A 21,499-nucleotide genomic window follows, 5' to 3' on the forward strand; every position below is an offset into this window, starting at 1 on the left:
ATTGAGAAACAGGCATCAGGTGTATTTGTACTGTTGATAGGGATATAAATTGATGCAACCTTTTTAGAGGACTGTTTTGCAATACCTTGTTCAGAGTGAATGTGCGTATTCTTTTACCCAGTGATTCCGGTTATGGAAAATTACCCACAAGCACAAAGATGGGTGAACAAAGATATTTTTTGGAGCAATGTTCATAATAGCAAAAAAAATTGGAACACTCGAAATGCTCATCAGTAGGGACTAGTTAAATTAGAATAAGGTAGATCTACATAGATACATACATATGAATAGAAAATTTCTAAAAGGACTCCCAAGAAAGATCTAATAGTGATTACCTGTGGTGGGTGGCACTAATACTAGGAGTAAGTAGAGATTTTAACTTTCATTTTAATTCTTCAGTTTTCTTTACTTTTTTTTACTCTGAACAGTTGTAACTTTTATCATAGAAAGAAACCTGAGTTTAAAATGGAAAGAAAAATGCTGTAACTAAAGTCTTGCCATCTATTTTATATTCACCTATGATTTCAAATGTTTTTTGCCACAAGTAATTACTGGCTGCTAAGTTAGGCATGGTAGCCAAAACTCATCATTTTGATAAGTAAACTATAAGACTTGTGTCTGCCATTTTCTGCTATAAGAATGAATTGAGGCCGGGCGCAGTGGCTCACGCCTGTAATCCTAGCACTTTGGGAGGCCAAGGTGGGCGGATCACTAGGTCAGAAGTTCGAGACCAGCCTGACCAACGTGGTGAAACCCTGTCTCTACTAAAAATACAAAAATTAGCTGGGCATGTTAGTGCGCCTGTAATCCCAGCTACTCAGGAGGCTGAGGCAGGAGAATTGCTTGAACCTGGGAGGCAGAGGTTGCAGTTAGCCGAGATCGCGCTACTGCACTCCAGCCTGGGTGACAGAGCGAGACTCCGTCTCAAAAAAAAAAAAAAAAGTGAAAGAGAAAGAGTGAAAGAAAGATTTGGGCAGAGGGTCCTAGATGGATGTGGAGACCTGGCAGGAGAGTGGCTGCAGCTGGGGAACCTGAGGCCAGGCCTCGAGCATGAGCACTGACCCTGCTGGACAGTGAGTGAGCAGTCTGTGGCCTGGTCAGCAATGCCTCCTCCCAGCCGACCGCCTGCCCCTGATGCAGGTTAGGGCTCTACAGAGCAGAGGGGAGGCTGGGCCCTGTGCCAAGCCCTGGGTTGGATAGGAGCCCAGTGGTGCTCTCGCCCACGCAGGTGGGAATGGTAACAGCAATGGATGCCTTAGAGGAAGAGAGCTTCAGGCTGTCCTCCTCCACCTCTGATGCAGAATTTGATGCTGTGGTTGTATATTTAGAGGACATTATCATGGATGACAGGTTCCCAATTATTACAGAGAAATTTCATGGACAAGTACTACTAGGACTTGTAACTTTGTAGAGACAGGGTTTCACCATATTGTCCAGGCTGGTCTCGAACTCCTGAGCTCAAGCGATCCTTCCACCTTGGCCTCCCAACGTGCTGGGATTACACCGCGCCTGGCCCATTTGACTCAATTTTTTGTCTTTCCACGATACCCCTGCTCTCAGGAGCACAGTGTATCCCTTCAGAGAGACTGCTGTTACCCTGGCTAACTCTCCCACTTCTTCAAAGGTTCTTCAAAGAACCTCTGAAATTCATTCCAGAGCTAAGGCTTCCTTATTTAGCATTTAACTTCCAGAAAGCATTTAGAACATAAGAGTTATATATAAACTTAAGAGGTTATTATTTAATTTATGTGCAGAAATAACTAATATTCATTGTGTTAGTCAAGTCCAAGGTGTGAACCAGATTCTATCTCTGAAAAAGAAGAAAATAATTTATTTTGGAAGGTGCATTAGCTCCTTGCAAAGGGTAGGTTTGTAACTCAGATTATCTATTCCCTCCATCACCATCACAGGCAATTGATTGGCCCCCCTGGCTGGAAGGTGGCTGTGATGTGGTGGCCAAAGGCCAGTGCAGTACACACCCTTGGAGCCTCTATCTCCCTGCCTGCAAAAGGAGGCCAGCGATTCCTGCTTTTTTTTTTTTTTTTTTTTTTTTTTTTTTTTTTTTTTTTTTTTTTTTTTTTTTTGAGACGGAGTCTTGCTCTGTCGCCCAGGCTGGAGTGCAGTGGCGCAATCTCGGCACGCTGCAAGCTCCGCCTCCCGGGCTCATGCCATTCTCCTGCCTCAGCCTCCCGAGTAGCTGGGACCACAGGCGCCCGCCACCACGCCCGGAGAATCTTTTTTTGTATTTTTAGAAGAGACGGAGTTTCACCGTGTTAGCCAGGATGGTCTCGATCTCCTGACCTCGCGATCCACCCGCCTCGGCCTCCCAAAGTTCTGGGACCACAGGCATGAGCCACCGCGCCCGGCGGATTCCTGCTTCTTAAGGCTATTGTAAATTGAGATGAGAAATGGAGTTTAAAAGCTTTTGCTGTGCATATCCCTGGGCATAGTTGAGGAGTCAGACATTTAAAGGGAGCATTATAGCTTAGTGCTTAACAGCTTAGGCTCTAGAGTTTAACTTTCTGGTAGGAAGAGACAAATTTCTATTTCTAAGAAGATCGCTTTGAGAAGAGGTAGTCTGCAGGAGCATTTTATACCAGCTGGACTAGATTTGCAGCCCTCGGTGCATCTCTGCGGCTTCGTTGTTGAGTGATTCATGTCAAAGTGGTGATGGTAGGAATAAGATCAGCTACCTGAATTACCCAGTGCTCTGCACATCTAAGTATGTTTGAAATCTCAACAGTCAACTGAATTCAGTATATGCACTCAAACTGCAGCATGTGATTTCCTGATGGGCCAGCCCTACCTTCTGTTAAAATTTTTTTTTTTTTTTTTTTTTTGAGACAGAGTCTTGCCCTGTGGCCCAGGCTGGAGTGCAGTGCAGTGGTGCGATCTTGGCTCACTGCAACCTCCCTCTCCTGGGTTTAAGCGATTCTCCTGCCTCAGCCTCCCGAGTGGCTGGAACTACAGGCACCCGCCACCACGCCCGCCTAATTTTTGTATTTTTAGTAGAGACTGGGTTTTACCATGTTGGCCAGGCTGGTCTCAAACTCCTTACCTCAGGTGATCCACCCACCTCAGCCTCCCAAAGTGCTGGGATTAGAGGCGTGAGCCACTGCAGCTGGCCTTAGAAGAAATTTTAAGAGTCTCAAATGAAATGCCTAGCATTGAAAAAAAAGAAAGAAGAAAAGCCTTGCTAAATTGGACTCATGTAAAGTTTGGTTTTAGTAGTGAGCAATAGAAATATGAAAAATTATTTCAAAATACAAGAAGATAGTATTACAGTACTAATTTGAGGGTAAGACAGCCAAAGTTGGTTTTTTATTTATTAATTTTTTTAAATTTTTTCTTTTTGAGACGTAGTCGTGCTCTGTTGCCCAGGCTGGAGTGCAGTGGCATGATCTTGGCTCACTGCAACTTCTGCCTCCCAGGTTCAAGCGATTCTTCTGCCTCAACCTCCCAATAGCTGGTACTATAGGCACGCACCACCATGCCCGGTTAATTTGTTTGTTTGTTTGTTTGTTTTTTGAGACTGAGTCTCGCTCTGTAGCCTGGGCTGGAGTGCAGTGGCTCAATCTCAACTCACTGCAACCTCCACCTCCCGTGTTCCGGTTCAAGCAATTCTCCTGCCTCAGCCTCCCGAGTAGCTGGGATTGCAGGTGCATGCCACCATGCCCAGCTAATTTTTGTATTTTTAGTAGACACGGGGTTTCACCATGTTGGCCAAGCTGGTCTTGAACTCCTGACCTTGTGATCCGCCCACCTCGGCCTCTCAAAGTGTTGGGATTACAGGTGTGAGCCACCATGCCCGGCCTAATTTTTGTATTTTTAGTAGAGATAGGGTTTCGCCATGTTGGCCAGGCTGGTCTCGAACTCCTGACCTCAGGTGATCCAGCCACCTCAGGCTCCCAAAATGCTGGGAGTACAGACGTAAGTTACCCTGCCCAGCCTATTTATTTATTTTTGAGACAGGCTTTCACACTCTGTTGCCAAGGCTGTAGTGCAGTGGCAGCACGATCATGGCTCACTGTAGCCTCGACCTCCCCAGGCTCAGGTGATCCTCCCACCTCAGCCTCCCAAGTAGCTGGGACTTAAGGCACATACCACCATGCCTAGCTAATTTTTGTATTTTTTCTAGAGACTGGGTTTCACCATGTTGGCCAGGCTGGTCTCAAGCTCCTGGGCTTAAGCAGTCCACCCACCTCAGCCTCCCAAAGTGCTGGGATTACAGGCATGAGCCAGCGTACCCAACCCAGCCCAAAGTTTTTACCATCCTGATTCTGTCACTGAGATGCTGGGCAAGTTCCTTCAGTTTCCTGAGCCGATTTCCTTGTTAATTGGGGGTAACAATCAAGATAATGCATTGGAAAGCAATTAGCACAGTTCTTGACACATAGTATGTACTCAGTAAATATTACTAATGTGATTCTTAGGCAAAAGTGAATGACTAATGTGTTTTTAAGTGATTGAGAAGTCTAAAACAGCCTAGTGGGTATCTGAAATTAAATTTAGAATACGAAGGAGAAATAATATAGGGGAAATATTCCCAGAAATGTTTATTGCCAGAATTGTTCACAGGTTTCAGGATGTGTAGGGTGGGGTGAGGGAGTTGGCAGCCTAATGCTGATTCCTTGCATCATAAAGCCAAGCTATGAAATTGTTCATTTCCAATAAGTTACTTCATGTAGCTCTGAACTTCTAAGTTTTTTAAGGAGTCAGTTGTATATCAGAATCTTACTAGCTCATTACTTCACTGACTGAAACTTGGGAAACAAAGATGATTCATAGGAAGGACAATTTAAAGGTTAGAGGGTATTTAAATGAAAATCAACTAGAGTATGGTTTGATTTTATTTTGTTTTGTGTTTTGTAATTGTTTTTAAAATAGCACTGTAGGTTGAGAATCTTCTGTGGCTCTGTAGTCCAGTGAGGTAACATTTGTTGAATATGTGGAACCAAAAATAAAAAAGATGGACAATTGATTATATAGTACTTGAAGATAAAAAGAACTACTGAACATGTAACCATTACTGTGAGAGCCTCATTGAACAGCTAGCCTACCACTTCAACATTATCACCATCCCACCTCCTCGGAAAGCCTTTCCTGGCCGTTCCAGCACACGGTGATCTCTCCCGAGAGAACCCATAAAGCTTACTGACCCCATTTGGCCTCAAAAAAGCATTGAGGCAGTTACTTAATTTGTCCCGTGGCTCTCCTCTCCACAGGACAGTGGGCAGGGCTCCCTCAGTAGGGTCTGGGCTGGGACCCTCAGGAGGAGGGCTGGAGTTTGTGTTACCAAGTGAGCCTCCTGCAACACCAGATGGTATTTGGTGTTTGCTGTATTTTAGCATTAGATCATAAATGGATTGAGGTGGGAAACAGGCACCTCTGCTGGCACTCCCCAAAGAATTAAAAGTTGCAAAAATGTCCTTGAGGAATGAGTGGCAAAAATCTTAACAGGTATGACAAGAAATTTCAAATAGTGTCCATGTTAAGTAGAGGAGAGAAATGCAGATGCACGTGATTTGACTGAGCCCACTTGAGGAAATTGATGGGAGAAGTAAAGGAATTTCTAAGGCAGTAGGTATAACCATCTTATTCTTTTATGTAAAATATTCAGACTTTCAATTTATTAGATATTTGCTGAGTTTCTGCTATATGTAGAGTAATAATGATAACTAACATTTGAGAGCATACTATTTCCTAGGGCTGTTTCCTTTGATCAGTAGAGTGGTCTTGGACCTATTCAGGGTCATTAATGGTAGAGGTGGGGGTGGGAGTTTGTCCTGTTTTGGACTAGAGAACAAATGGATGGGAAACCAGCATCTCATCTAGTGCTCCTTAAAGAATAGAAAGTGCAAAGAGATGCTTGATAAATGAAAGGCAGAAACCTTAACAGACTTCCTTTGCATAACCTCTGAATCAGCTCTGCAGGTCTCCTCTGTTTCAGGCATCAGAAGTTGAGAGACAACTCTCCATGCAGGTCCACGCCCTCAGAGAAGACTTTCGGGAGAAAAACTCGTCAACCAACCAGCACATCATCCGGCTGGAGAGCCTTCAGGCCGAGGTGAGCCTCCCGACACAGCAGTGCTGGAAGGTGGAGTGCTTTTCTCACTGGGAGACAAAAAACTGCTCTATGTAAAAGGGCCTAAAATCTCTACAGAAAGACATTTCTGTGCGAAACTAAATGGGAAACATTTGATCTGTTTCTCTGAGTAGCCTGTTGTCTGGAAAAATGAAGTTGCTCAGAGTTACTGCCGGGTGTGTTGAAATCACGAATGACCTACATTTTACTGAATATGTTGATCTCTCCAAAAATATCCTTGCCAATCCCAAACAGGAGGTGGGAAAGGGCATCTCGCCTTTCTCTATTCCATTTAGGCCCAGTTCAGTCCAACTTAGTAAGGTCTACTATTATTCTCATCTGCAAAATGAGAGAAATAGAAGTTTCTACTTCACAGGTTTTTGCAAGGATATTATGGGTTAATGTATACAAGGCACTTTATATGATACCTGGAACACAGTGATGTTATTGGAACCATAGGAGAGGCCAGAATGTGAGGGCCAGGATGAGGGGAAAAAGAAAGTATCGGCAGGGGAACAATACTGTGAGAATCTGGTTGTGGAAGGTGAAGAGAGGGTAAGGATCTTATCACCAGCCCAAACCAGGCCTCCCCCTGGGGGAGGCTTCCACCTGGTCTGCTTTTGAGGACCCTTTAGCCAAGTATCTGGCTAAAGGGGCCAAGTAGCAGCCCCTTTGCTAAGTCAGAGTTTGAAGGACAGTCTAGAGCCAGGTTGAACAAGTAACCTTCCACTGTGACGAAGCGATCTGCCATCATGGTCAGACCAGAGAAACCCAGATAGCCTGTTCCCCTGCTCGGTAAATGACCTGAGGATGTTTTTCCTAAAGTCTGTCAATATCTTCTCTTTCCTCCTGCCTCCTATTCCCTTCCTTCCCCCTTTCCCTTGGAATGCCTACTGGTATTGAGCAGCAGGTCCTTGAAGTAAGTAGAGTTTGTTCCAGTGGGGTTTGGCATGCCTGTGTGTGACCATTTGTGTGCATGACTTGCCATTCACCTGCCTCTGCCAGCCTCTGACTCCTTCACGTTTCCTGTCTTCCTCTTTCCTCACCCGTTCATTTTTTCTAGACCCTCATGAACCAGGTCATCCCCAGGAATGTTTATTGCCAGATTTTTTCACAAGTTTCAGGGTGTATAGGGCTGGGTGAGGGAGTTGGTGGCCTAACACTGATTCCCTGCTTTGTCCATGAACACTGCTACCTTTAAAAGGCAAGCTATGAAATTGTTTGTTTCAAGTAAGTTACTTTGTGTAGCTCCGAACTAAGTTTTTTTAGGGTCAGTTGTGTATCAGAATCTTATTACCCCATCACTTCACTGACTGAAAGTTGGGAAACAAAGATGATTCATGGGAAGGAAAATTTAAAGGTCAGAGGGTATTTAAATGAAAATCAACTAGAGTAAGAATTGTCTTCACATGGGTAACTTTGCTTCAGTGTAGGAAATAGTGGACCCATTCACAAAAGGGGCTTGCTCCTTTTGGTCCCCTACCCAGGTGCACACTTGAGAGACAATATTTCTTTGTTTGGCCAGATATCTGATCTCTCTGGACAAAGGCCACATACTTTGTTTCCCCAGGACAACATCCTATCTGATTGAATTGGTGGCCAGAGAAGATCTGTGCCCTGTGAGCAGAATTCTAGTTCAGAGAATGAGAACAGCTAAAAAGTAAAGGGAAAAGTGTATCTCGTAGGACTTGAAACAAGCTAGACATTCATTTCAGGATTTCCCCTGGAAAAGTTCTAAGGTTGGTCCCCAAAACTTGCACAAGTAAAAGCCTTAAGGAATTGTTATCAAAGCTGGACTAGAGAGCTTGGAGAATATTTTAACCATGTCAAGAAAATATTTACAAGCAAGAAACTGGTTAAGAATCAGTCCAGCAGGGCACTGCTAAATAAATGGGAGGATCCACGAGGACCTCCAGGATTCCAGAAGGTCCCCTAGGAGTCAGATCCAATTGGCAGGGCTTTCTGGAGCCCCTGAGCCAGGGTGGTGATCTTTTGAGTGAAGCATCCCTGGCCTTGGGGAGCACTGGCTCAGCTTCTCACCCTTCAAACCTTGAGGCCAGAGGAGACTTGGCATCTCTTCCCTCTTTGCCTCTGTTTTCTCACTGACACTGAAGAGATTAGACAGACCTTCCTAAAAGAAGATTTACTTATGTGGAGACTGACTAGGTATTCAGTGTATACGAACATATCAACCTGTTTCATAAAAAGAATTTGCGCCTCTTCACGAATGACTCGCTCAGGTAAAAGTTACTCTGAGTAAAGTCAGCATTCACTTGTATCTGTGTCCTGCTCCATCCCAGGACACAGGCTGATGCAGGCACTACTTTGTTTTCTGTACCCTGGGAGCTCTTCCCTTAACTCAAGGCACTGGATCTGAGCTGTGACCTCTAGTGCCAGAGGGGCCAGGAGCGGGGAAAGGAAGACGGAGGGGAATCCCGGGGTGTGAAAACATGGCGCTCCAGAGGATTTCCTGGGCATTTTCTTGTGCTCATGACTTGAGGAGGAGAAGTAGTGCAGCAGGTTAGGTTCCACTCCTCCTGCCAGTTGTAAGGATGGGGTAAAGTTGAGGGCAGGCAAGGTGGAACCCTTTTTTTTTTTATCTTATCTCTGGAATTTCCAGAGCACTAGCCTTCCCTTCCTCTGCCTGGCATCCCACATTCCAGCTTCCCCAGAGCTCAACTCCTACTCCTTCCCAGACAGGTTTCTAGAGGGGAGGGGTTTTCTCTTCAGCTTAGGGTTTCATAGCTATTCTCTTAGAGATGGGGGTACCGTGACATTGGGCAGAATACTGAAAGATACTTGCCTTCATGTTTTGGGGCTAGTCCCTAGTTCCTACTTGTCAGCCCGGGTGTAACTCCACACCACCCCTGTGGCTCTCCACCCTTTCAGATCAAGATGCTGTCAGATCGGAAACGGGAGCTGGAGCATCGTCTCAGCGCTACTTTAGAGGAAAATGACCTGCTCCAAGGGACCGTGGAGGAGCTACAGGACCGGGTGCTAATCCTGGAGAGGCAGGGCCATGACAAGGACCTACAGGTACTGGGGTAGAGAAGCTGTCCTGCAGGACTAGAGCCAGATAAAAGGAGCACTTAGCCAAAAAGAAAAGGCTGGGAGGCCAGCATCACTGCTGGGGTAAGCTGGGAGTGGATGATGCTGAGGTCTCGCTGTGGGGCCTGGGGCATTCACTAACTTGGCTCTTCCGACTCTGCCTAAAGGAAGTGCACTGCTACCCACAGATCATTTCTACAATGTGTTCTGAGCCACTGGCCCACGGAGCAGTTTCACAGAGTTCTCTCTGGGTTCTTAACATGGCTGGAACACCAGGAGTGCTATTCTGGCCTCCTAGCATTTGTGAAATCTGCTAGAAGGTTTCAGAGGGAGCCTGTGACTCTCTAACTCAGCTCATAATGCTCTCTGCTGCTGTCTTCCCAAGCTCATGGATTTAGTTGGCTGGCATGGAGCAGAAACCTGAAGCTGCCCACTGAACACAGCAAGATTTATATGCTGCTTCTGCCAGTTGCCAGAAAAGGCATAGACTGACCCCTTTGTGAGCCTCATCAGTCTCTTTTTTTCTTTCTGAAGGAAATTGCTTCATGGCCATATTTGTTCTTATTTGGGAACTGCTACCGGGCCTCAGCTGAATCCCCAAGCTCACACTTGACAGGAAACAACTCCCAAAACAAAAAGATATCATCACTCCAGTCTTCCCAGAAATAGAGTACAGCATCTGCTACCAAGATGCTTTGCTGGGCTGGCCTAGGAGGACCTGGGGTCAGAAACTAGGAGTGCATTGCTTCCCTTTGGCATTCTCTGTGCATGCCAGGGAGTGCACTGGATTGCAACAGTGATGTTTGTGCAGAGGTGGTCAGCCAGGTGTACTCAAGCACCAGGTGGGTCTCTGCCCAAAGGCTAGGCCACAGAAGGTCCCACTGGGCTCATAGGTAAGCTGTTTGAAAGCCTTGGGGTATGGGATAAGGAAATATAATGTCTTGGACTAAGATTACTTGTCCCTGGCACCATCAGCTAAGCTGACACCTGAGTGATTAACTGCTTTGAGGGAAAATGAATGGCTTTTATCTCTCCATGTTTTTAGTACCTTCAGCTAGTAACTTTCCATATATTAATAGTAGTACCTCAGTCAATGTTGAGTAGAAAATGGTGCTGGCTAAAGCCTTACAGCAGTTTTCAAGATGGAAAAGAATTTGCTCATTTTTCAAGGTTGATGATAATAATAGCAGTGAACATTTGTGTGCCTCTTTGGCATACAGGGTGCTTTTAGCATACATCATAAAGCTGAAATTGAGAAAAACTGAATCGTTTATCCAAAGTCACGTAGTGAGTCTTTGGTAGAATCGAGACTGGAACCCTCTCACCTGCTTTACCTGTAGCTCAGTGATAACTTCTTGGTATCACTTGCCTCCGAAAGTCAGTTCCTGACCAGCATTTATTACCCTATCAAGCTGCTCTCCTGAGGGTTGCTGACATACAGTATGGGAGGAGAAGGAAAATAAGTATGGAGAAAGAGAAAAATGGCCCTTGCCTAAAAGAAACTTTCAGTTCAGCATGAATTTATAGTGAAAAGTCCTTATTTCAAATCAAGAACTGGGGACCTGGGTTGGGGGAAAGAGGCAGGACTAGTATGCCTTCAGGGGCCTGACCAGCACTGTGGGCTGTACATTCTTTAGCAGCGAGAATCCCGTCATGCCAGATGCACTTGCTCACCATGTGCACATCCACTGTCTTTCTGTTGAACTTCAAGACTGAGAAGGTGTCATTCACCTAAGGACCTGCAGCAAGTCAGGCAGTACTCAACTGATTTGGAAAATCTGCATTTATAGGCTGAATTCTCATCTTCTCTAACAATTTATCATTATAGTCCTTCAGTTCATGTGAAACTCTCCAGTTGCCACTAATTACCAGTGTCCTCCAGAAAGTCCTTTCTGTTGCTAAAATGGCCTGTACTGATACAGAAATAAAAAATCCAGCTTACTCAGGTAGCAGCTGAATGATCCTAAACCATATTTGTAATGTAAAGCTAGTGGCCTTGGAATGTACTTAATCCTTTGATTTTAAATCCTCAGACAAGGGTGAGGGATGGCTGAGCAGGCAAGGCAACAGGCCTGTCACAACCAGGGGAGCCCCCTTTTGATCTCTGTCACTATATAATTGGGGTCCTGCTGTCAAAAACAGATTTTCAAACAACTGATCAAATCCAACTCTGAATTTTTTCAGACCTGAGAATAAGCATAAAAATTATTATTCATTGAACACCCAGTATATATCAAGTATTTTGCCAAACTCTTACTATCCAGTAAAGGAAATCTATTTGTCCCTCTAAGGGCCACTTAACTGCCCTGTCTCATACTCAGCTGGGTATCTTACAGATGTGTGCAGGGCCTAGTCCCAGCGACTGGGTAGATTCCATCAGCAGAGCACAGGCCCTGCTCACTGTGGGGCAACCCAGGAAGCAGGTGACCTGGAGCCTAGACCTTGCTCTAATGCTGATTGTGTACCATTAGGCAAATCACGTAACATCACACCATCCCAGTTCCCTTAGATGAGCGTAAATGTAGTGTACTGTACAAACACAAAGCACTTGGTGTCATTCTTATTCATACATATAAGTATACTTAGTGTCATCTTTGTCATATAAAGGATGATGTTTCTTATTTTAAAGGGCTCTTAAATGTAATAGACTCTTCTCTTGTTTGGTTTGGTTTTTCTGCCTGTGTCTGTCCAGTTGGTGAATCAATTGTTGACTGGAGAGTGCAGACCTCTCCTGGTCTTTTGTTCCCTTGCTGTTATCATTAATTAAGCACCTTTGAGTGTGCATGAGTAATTGAACTAATTTTGTCCAGTACATAAGAACTTGTACTTGTCTGTGCCAAACTTCCTCCTGCTGAGATGTGTGTGGAGTTGTCTAAAAAATAATTGTGAAGCATTTTGCCAGTTTAATATGCCATTTGTAATTGTGCCAAATGCTTCCTAGGAATGTCTGTTTTTTCCTGTAACCCTGATGTTTTTCTTTCTGAGTCTCCTCAAAACTGGGGTTGGAGAAGTTCCCACTGGACCAGCAGGTATTGCTGATCCACCAGAACTACGCAGAGCAGGCTTGCCAATCCTTTCTTCATTCTCTGGGCAGCCAGGCTCCAAACCTTTCCTCTTTAGGGCTATTCCAGATCACTGGTGCCATTAGCCAATCATTTCGAAGTACTGACGGTGAAGGTGAGGCTCCCAGGTCCCCTAAGGCTCTGCAAGGCAGCTTTCTCCCTTCATGAGAACTATAGAGCTCCAAGTGGCTGCCAGCCACCCCAGTCTGCATTTCTGCAGGAGCCACAAGCCAACTCAGCCACAGGTCTGAAAAAGACCAGTGCAGTGTCTACTTTCTTTTTAATGGAACAGAGGTGACCCCAGAAATGCGTTTTATAAAAGAATAAATTAGCTTAATTTAAATCCCAAGAAGTTCTCCCCCACACCACCACTTCCTGAAAGTCTTCTAAGGACCTGGAGTGGGGAGTTGCAGTCCACAGATAGGAAGAGTGGGAAGCATTGCTTCTGGGCAGATGTGGCATGTGGCATGTGGTCATGTGTCTAGCTTCTAGCAAACTGATGACAATTCTGCAACTAGGGTCTGCTGTATTAAAAGCAAGTTAGTGATGGAGTGCACAGGTAAGAAGATAGCATTTAGGCCGGGCGTGGTGGCTTAACGCCTGTAATCCCAGCACTTTGGGAAGCCGAGATGGGCAGATAACTTGACGTCAGGAGTTCGAGACCAGCCTGGCCAATATGGTGAAACCCCGTCTCTACTAAAAATACAAAATTTAGCTGGACATGGCGGCGCATGCCTGTGGTCCCAGCTACTAGGGAGGCTGAGGCAGGAGAATTGCTTGAACCCAGGGGGCAGAGGTTGCAGTGAGCCACGATCGCGCCACTGCACTCCAGCCTGGGTGACAGAGACTCAAAAAAAATAGCATTTAGCAGCTGTGGTTGGGTCATCCCCTTATATTCAGCAGTAGTAACCTCCCCAGAGAGTTGTACCCTATTGTGAACTGCACACAGAAGGGGCCATGGAGAATGCAGTGGGGTAGAGCGGGTGAAGTAGCAGCATGGAGAGAGAAGGAAAGAGCACTGCCCACAATTCCTGACCCCTGCGCTGCTGTCTCCTCTCTACCACTGGCGTCATTCCCCTTTTCTAAGCTTCAGTTTTATCCTGACATAGTTGGACTCATTGATCTCTGTGGCTGTGCTAGCTCTAAAAATGTAGGCTTATGTGAAAATCTCTGAGATCATTTAAAAATCAAGAGAGAGAGGCTGGGAAAAGTCTAAAGGGCATATAATATATATATTTGGCTTGCAGAATAGAGCAATTTGGAAAGCTATTGAAAAGGAATGTCTCCAAGTAATTAGCTCTTTTCAAGTCTTCAGAAAAGGACTGAGAGAGAACAAACAGGTGAACGTGCAGGATGAAGGACTGATGTTAGACATGGCAAAACTGTGGACATTTCTGCCCGTGAGAGTTAGAACTGAAGCTGTGGGACTTCCTCCCTCAAAGATCTTCAAAATAAGTTACTATCTCATCTGTTAATATCTCTCTGGGACAAATGAGGTATGTGGAAACTGGAAAGAACCCTGGACTGGGAGTCATGAGTCCAGTTCTGCTTCACAAGGGTTTTCGGAAAGTCACTTTTCACCTGTGACTCAACTACCTGATGTGGAAGCGAGGGGCCAGCCTAGGGCCTTGCCTCTAATGGTTGGGTGGGGGTAGAAACTCTTGGTATTGCTATCTAGATGCTACTCCCGTTTCCACCTCCGGCTCCTTTCCAAGCTACTCTTTTTCCCCTTAATTTTTTTTTCATGAAAATGTATATATAGTAAAGCATACAAATCTTAAGGGGACAGCCCAATTAATTTTTACAAATACATACCTGTGTAACCACCATGGAGATCAAGATACAGACCACGATCAGCACCCTAAAAAGAATACTTGCCGCTTCCTCAAAAGCAAACCTCTACTCCAACGTTTTTCTACCTCAGTGAAGTTTGGGAACGTTTTATAGACTTATGTATATTTTTTATGTCTGGCTTTTGTTCAACATTGTGTCTGTGAAATTTAACCGTGTTGTGGCATATAGTAGCAGTATATTCTTCCATTGCTCTATAGTATTCTAACATGTGAACATACCGCAATTCACTTATTTTATTCTTATTAGCATTTGGATTGTTTCCCATTTGTGGTTATTTGAACATCCTGTGTATGTCTGTTGTACACATTTCATTTTTGTTGGGTCTACAGCTAAAAGTGGAATTGCTGGATCATAGAATATAGATTCTATTTAACTTTATTAGAAACTGCCTATTTTCCAAAGTATTCGTACATTTTCTGCTCCCACCAGCATTGCCCCACATCTTCATCAACACTTGATATTATTTGTATTATTTATATTAGCCATCTTGGGTGAGACTCTAATGGTATCTCACTTTGTGTGCCTGTGTGTGTTTGATTATTTATTGCAAAGGATTTCAAACATTCCACAGTGGCACAGTGTAATGAAGCCCAGCCCTGAAAACCACCAATCCCTGCCCAGTGCTGCCCCATCTTCATAACATCCATTTCCTTTTCTCTCACGTTATTTTGAAGTAAATCTCAGAATTTAATAAGTTCATCTGTAAATAAAAAGTACTAACTCTAAAAGATAAGAACTTTAAAAAATGTAACTACAGTACTATTATACCAAAAAAATTAGCATATTTTCTTAATATCATAAAATGCCCAGTGAGTGTTCAGATTTTCACTTGTCTTATAAACGTCCATAATTTTTTCACATTTTTGTTTGAATCAAGATACAGATTAAAATGGGCCTACATAGTGCGATTGGTTGGTATAACTCTTTTTTTTTTTTTTTTTGAGACGGAGTTTCATTCTTGTCGCCCAGGCTGGAGTGCAATGGCGCAATCTCGGCTCACTGTAACCTCCGCCTCCTGGGTTCAAGCGATTCTCCTGCCTCAGCCTCCCGAGTAGCTGGGATTACAGGCGCCTGCCACCATGCCCAGCTAATTTTTGTATTTTAGTAGAGACAGATTTCACCATGTTGGCCAGGCTGGTCTCGAACTCCTGATTTCAGATGATCCGCCCCCTTTGGCCTTCCAAAATGCTGGTGTTACAGGCGTGAGCCACCACGCCTGGCCTGGTTGGTATAACTCAAGTCTTTTTTTATTTCTGTGTTCCTCCTTTATCTGTTTTTTCCCTTGCAATGTTTTTGTTAAGGAAATGGAGTTGTTTGTCCTATAGAATTTTCTTTTTTCTTTTTTTCTTTTTTGAGGTGGAGTCTTGCACTGTCACCCAGGCTGGAGTGCAATGGCGTGATCTTAGCTCATTGCAACCTCCGCCTCCTGGGTTCAAGCGATTCTCCTGCCTCATTCCCCAAGTAGCTGGGATTTCAGGCACCCGCCACCACGCCCAGCTAATTTTTGTATTTTTAGTAGAGGCAGGGTTTCATCATGTTGGCCAGGCTGGTCTCATACTCCTGACCTTAGGTGATCTGCCCGCCTCGGCCTCCCAAAGTGCTGGGATTACAGGGGTGAGCCACCGCGCCCAGTCAGAATTTTCTAGATCTGGATTTTGCTGAGTGCATCTCCTGATGTAGTTTAACATGTTCTTCTCTCCTATTTATTTTTCTATAAATTGGTGGTTGGATCCAGAAGCATGATCAGGTTGAGGGTCAATTTGTCTTGGTTTTTGTGTTTGGTAAACCTCAAACCATTTGCTCTTTCTTTGAAAGCTGCACCAAAGCCAGCTGGAGCTTCAGGAGGTGCGTCTCTCCTGCCGACAGCTGCAGGTGAAGGTGGAAGAACTCACTGAGGAGAGGAGTCTGCAGAGCTCTGCCGCCACCAGCACATCCCTCCTGTCAGAGATCGAGCAGAGCATGGAGGCTGAGGAGCTGGAGCAAGAGCGAGAGCAGGTGCTGACCTGCCTGTCACCCCACAGGCGAGGCTACCTGGGGTTGCTTAGGTCTCATCCTCCTCCCTAGTGCTCAGCTGCCATCCTGGCAAGGCTGTGCCCCTGTGCCTGTGTCAGCCTCTTGGCCTGCTGGCTAGAGTGTCATGAAGCAGGCCCTGATGGAGCATGTCCCTGGCCCTCCATTTTCCACCCACCTTATCCATTAAGGCATTGAGCAGAATTGCTAGAGGACAGAGTATCATAGGCACAGCCAATTCCCACTCATTGTCACCCCAGTTCCTCTTAGGAAATGCTTGTGCCATCAGCTCCATACCTGTTATACTGACAGAGTTCCAGAGCAGTCATGATCCATCTTCTCCATCTAACTGGTTTCTTTTCACGCTTTTCATAATACAGAACCATTCATTCCCCTGATTGTTTTCTGACTCCCACCAAAATAACTGATGATATAAAGAAGTGCTTTATATTGTGAATGGAAGAAGCTAGAGAACAGGGAGAATAAGAATTTGGAGTCTGTATAAATGTACTTGGTTCAGAATAAGTATTATTTCTTGGGACAAATGAGTTAAAAAAAAAAAAACACAGAACAAAAAACCCTTTCTTCTAGAACTGGTGTCTTGGGTATCAGTATTTTGGGTTCAGAGCTAGAAAAAGATGGCCAGGTAGCAGTCTTCTCTAGAGTCTGAAATGAATAGTAATTCTCTGTGGAACAGCTGAGACTGCAGCTCTGGGAAGCCTACTGCCAGGTTCGCTATCTGTGCTCACACCTTCGAGGCAATGACAGTGCTGACTCAGCCGTCTCCACGGACTCCTCCATGGACGAGTCTTCAGAAACCTCGTCCGCCAAGGATGTGCCAGCCGGCAGCTTGCGCACTGCCCTCAATGAGCTCAAGAGACTGATACAGAGCATTGTGGATGGCATGGAGCCCACGGTAAGAGGCCAGTCTGAGATGGTCCTTACCCCACAGGAGCTGGCTGGTGGGAGGTTAGAACCCAGTGCATAGGGTGAGGTCAGCCATGGAACTGGAACCCTATAAAATATCTGCAAGAATTCTTCTGAGCCCTTATTGGTTGTTTTGGATTTTGTTTTTGAGACAGAGTCTCGCTCTGTTACCCCGGCTGGAGTGAGGTGGCACAATCTCAGCTCACTGCAACCTCTGCCTCTCAGGTTCAAGTGATTCTCGTGCCTCAGCTTCCTGAGTAGCTGGGATTACAGGCGTGCACCACCAACCACACCCAGCTAGTTTTTGCAATTTTAGTAGACACAGGGTTTTACCATGTTGGCCAGGCTAGTTTTAACTCTTGACCTCAAGTGATACACCCATCTCAGCCTCCTAAAGTGCTGGGATTGCAGGCGTGAGCCACCACGCCAGGCCGTGAGCCCTTATTTGAGAACACCAACTACTGCTGTGATGAGGCAGAGGGGCCAAGTGTCAGGGCTCCAAAGGCAGCTTCCTGCACACACCAGGTACACATAGAGCCTTTTTCTCCAGGTAGTGATGCACAGACAATGGCAGCTTCCAATTTAAGGGCTTTCCTTGGAAACTTTGCATATAGAAGTTTGTATCCAAGTAAAAACTGTAAGTTGCTATTCTATAGCCCTTTGGTCCTAGTGGTAGGGTTAGCTGTGAATTGGCAAAAGTAAAAGATCTGAAGCTTCCGCCAAAAGAATGTAAGTGAGCACAGCAAGTTGGGAAGATCAGCTCTAAGGGCCTTTTAGAATCCTAGATGTGGCCACCTGTGGAGGAGAGGACTGTTCCCGTGGAATTCCTGGGCAGTCTGGCATTTCTTCCAGCTTCATGACACATTTCTCCCTGTCTTACCCTCCACTCATGCTCCCAGCTTTTTGGCTATTATTTCTCCGCACGTTTCATCCTCCTACAGAAAACTTGTGTCTTTCTGCCTGTATTGGGTAAAGTAATATGAAGGGCAGCTGTTCTGTCTGACCATGCCGTATTGATCTGTGGGAGGTATTATACTATGAGGCCAGGTCATTGTGGGAGAAGAGAGCTGTCAGAATGTGGTGGTGTGCTATTCCCACCACACGGCTTCCTTTCCCCCAAGCCTGAAACAAAAGTGAACATCTGTTTGCAGGTTGAAATTGAGCAATCTCTTTTTTTTGTTTGTTTTTTGTTTTTTTGAGACAGTCTCGCTCTGTTGCCCAGGCTGGAGTGCTGTGGCGCCATCTTGGCTCACTGCAACCTCTGCCTCCCGGGTTCACGCCATTCTCCTGCCTCCCAAGTAGCTGGGACTACAGGTGCCCACCACCACACCCGGCTAATTTTTTGTATTTTTAGTAGAGACAGGGTTTCACCGTGTTAGCCAGGATGGTCTCGATCTCCTGACCTCGTGATCTGCTGCCTCAGCCTCCCAAAGTGCTGGGATTACAGCGTGAGCCACTGCGCCCGGCCACAATCTCTCTTCTTGACCCCTTCTTCCTTCCACCTTTTGTCTCTTCCCTCCTCCTTTTCTCCTTCCCTTCATCTTCCCTACTATCTTTCCCCACTATCTTTCCCCACATCATTCCTCCACTCTCCCCCATTTCTCCTCTCCTTCTCTCCCCGACTAACCATCTCTCTCCCCCTTCCCTATCTCTCCTGTACCCTTACCATATCTGTCTGGCTGTCTTTCTTTTACTGTCAGGGCTCCCGGAGACTTGATGATGACTCCTTAGAAGAACAGATAAGGCAGACCAGTGAGGACTCGAGAGCCCTAAGGGAGCTCATGGAGGGAGAGAGGGGTAAACTGAGGCAAAGCCTAGAAGAGCTGCAGCGACTCCACAGTCAGGTGAGCACCCCAACCTTCAGTTCAGTGCAGGGCATGTGCACCTGCCCCTGGCTCTCTTGGGACCCTTTTGAGTTTCTCTCTCCCATTTCTGTGTGAGAAGTGGCTCTCCTTCATCAGATCATCAAGGAATGGTGACCTGAAGTTGAGGTAAACTGAATGTCTTCAAGAGAAGAACCCAGTCCTTTAGCCCAAAGTAAAATTGGCAGGGATGAGAATGGCTGGTCCTCCATTTCCTCCAGTGACACTCTGCCTTATACAGAGCCAAAGTTAATCTGACTGGTAGATGCTGACAGCCCTCGGGCTACTTATGGGTGCTTTTCCAGCAGTTGCTGGGCAGGGAAGTTTGCAAACCAAGGAACAATTGATCTTTACAGCACAGTTCCCTTTTGTAAGTGCCATCACTTCTCTCAACCTGTTCTTCTGCTTTAGAAGAACTTACTGCTACCCTTGCTGTTCCTTTCTCATTTGATCACGATTTCATCTCTCTAGAGAACGCTGAAGGAAGACATTTATATTCTCATCTGAGAAACTTTAAAGGACTTATAGGCAGCCCCACCCAAAAAGGAGCTTCTAAAACCTATCCTAGGAGATAGATAAAGGCTCTTCCTGTTGACTGTGGTCATGTGTAGAGGTTCTGTGCTGCTTGGGAGTAGGGGCTGGGGTGGCACCAAGCAAGCAGCATCTAAACCTTGCTCCTGCCCCTCTCCTTTCCTGGCTCAAAGCTGTTCATGCCTTGCTGCTGCATGAGGTGTCTTTGAGATGGAATTTAAGCCTGCCTTTCACTTCAGTCAGTATTTCCTCTTTTTTTTTTTCTATTTTGCCCAGGCTGGAGTATAGTGGCGCAGTCACAGCTCATTGCAGCCTTGACTTCTAGGCTCAAGCAATCCTTCCACCTCAGCTGCCAAAGTAGCTGGGACTACAGGCGTACGCCACCATGCCCAACTAATTTTTTGTAGAGATGAGGGTTCGCCATGTTGCCTAGGCTGGTCTCAAACTCCTGGGCTCAAGAGAACCACTCACCTCAGACTCTCAAAGTGCTGGGATTACAGGTGTGACCCACCACATGTGGCCCCAGTCAGTATTTCCTACATTTGAAATATCTTTATAGAAAGAAACTCCCCTTTTCTGGGAGTCATCCCGTTAGTCTTCCTGATATTTTCTTGGAAAATATCGGGAGACCCACCTCCAGCCATCTACTGTCCTCTTCCTTCTGTGAGTGACCAGATAACAAGGACACAAAGATGCCATTTCAATCTGTGGCTTGGCCAGGCACGGTGGCTCACGCCTGTAATCCCAGCCCTTTGGGAGGCCAAGGCAGGTGGATCACTTGAGATCGGCAGTTCGAGACCAGCCTGGCCAACATGGCGAAACCCCATCTCTACTAAAAATAGAAAAATTAGCCCAGTGTGATGGCACACGCCTATAATCCCAGCTACTTGGGAGGCTGAGGCAGGAGAATTGCTTGAAACCAAGAGGCGGAGGTTGCAATGAGTTGAGATCGTGCCACTACACTTGAGCCTGGATGACAGAGTGAGACTCTGTCTCAAAAAGTTGTAGCTTGCTCACAGCCAAACGCTAGAGACTTGGGTTAGGCAGCCACAGACATTCACCCGCCTGAAACCTAAGTTCTTCAGCGGGTAATTTGGCCAGAGAGTGATTCAGACTCAGAGACAGATCTTCTAAACTGGAAAAATAAAATGCAGGAGAAAGTTGAATCTGTAAGGTCTTTGGATTAATAAAAGTTTTGCTTATTTTAAAGCCTATTTAAATTTCCATAGGGTGCTTCTGTTCATGAGTTCTTTAATATTAACTGGTTTTGTTGTTTTGTTTCTCAGAATTATAAAACTAGAACTCCACAGTGGATGCGGGGGGCATTGTTTTATTCAGAAACATAAGCAAATTGTAGGTTGCCAAGATTCTACTGTAGAATATTTAGGAACCCATTTCCACCTCGAAATTTTTCTTAGAAGTTCAGCTGATAATGGTTTAGGCCAGTTGCTGTGGATTCTCTTTCAAATGGTTCACCAAGTGGAAGGTTGTACTCATGTCCCACGCGGGGTATAGAATTGGACTTCTGTAGGCCATCTCTTCCCAGATGCTCAGTCAAAGCAGAAAACCTCTCAGCCACACTGCACGTAGCAAAGCCACCTCATGGGGAGTAACACTGGCCTCCCAAGGCAGGGGTAGGGTGCAGATTGAGTCCCAGAATGACTGCAGAAATTGCAGCCATCACAGCAGGCATGGCGTTCTGCATGCAAGGTTGGTTCGACATCCACTGACACCCACTGCGTGCCTGGTGCTGCACTAGGCCCTGAGAGGCACCAGATGGATGTGCAGGGCCCCTGCTCTCTAGGACCCCACAGTGCCAAGAGGACAGTCAGAGCCATCTCTGAGCCCTTTTGGGGGCAAGGCCCAGACATGGTTAGGTGGGACTGAGGTTCTAGCACACAGCTCCTGGACTGGGCTCAAACCTCATCTGATGGCTGACCCAGCCTCTGAGCCTGTTACCTGAGAGTGTTCTTTTCTCTCTTGAAAACTAGGCCAGAGGTCAAAGGTGTGGGGGCTGGAAGCCTATCCAAACTTTTAAATAAAGGAAAGCGTAGGTTTAATTTGACTGGTAATTATTTTTTAGAAGCAAAATCCATACCCAGACCTGAAGACTTGCTGGC

At 45.7% G+C, this 21,499-nt stretch overlaps 1 protein-coding gene across 6 annotated transcripts in view; it reads left to right on the forward strand.

The window, feature by feature from the left end:
- The window catches only part of BICDL1 (BICD family like cargo adaptor 1), a 103,477-nt gene that overhangs the window by 66,146 nt on the left and 15,832 nt on the right, over positions 1-21,499 (forward strand). For 2 of the 6 annotated variants that reach the window (XR_010108971.1, XM_063593713.1), the window contains exons 3-8: positions 5,951-6,067; positions 6,993-7,004; positions 8,975-9,121; positions 15,865-16,044; positions 16,757-16,975; positions 18,687-18,830. Coding sequence is in view for 5 of the 6 variants with exons in the window: in XM_063593713.1 (XP_063449783.1) it covers positions 5,951-6,067; positions 6,993-7,004; positions 8,975-9,121; positions 15,865-16,044; positions 16,757-16,975; positions 18,687-18,830 (819 nt within the window). In the remaining variant the exon portion in view is untranslated. The remainder of the gene's footprint in view (positions 1-5,950; positions 6,068-6,992; positions 7,005-8,974; positions 9,122-15,864; positions 16,045-16,756; positions 16,976-18,686; positions 18,831-21,499) is intronic. The other 4 variants (XM_034934625.4, XM_063593714.1, XM_063593715.1 and 1 more) reach the window with 4 other exon arrangements.

This window comes from Pan paniscus, chromosome 10, assembly GCF_029289425.2.
Source record: "Pan paniscus chromosome 10, NHGRI_mPanPan1-v2.0_pri, whole genome shotgun sequence".
Taxonomy (NCBI): Eukaryota; Metazoa; Chordata; class Mammalia; order Primates; family Hominidae; genus Pan; species Pan paniscus.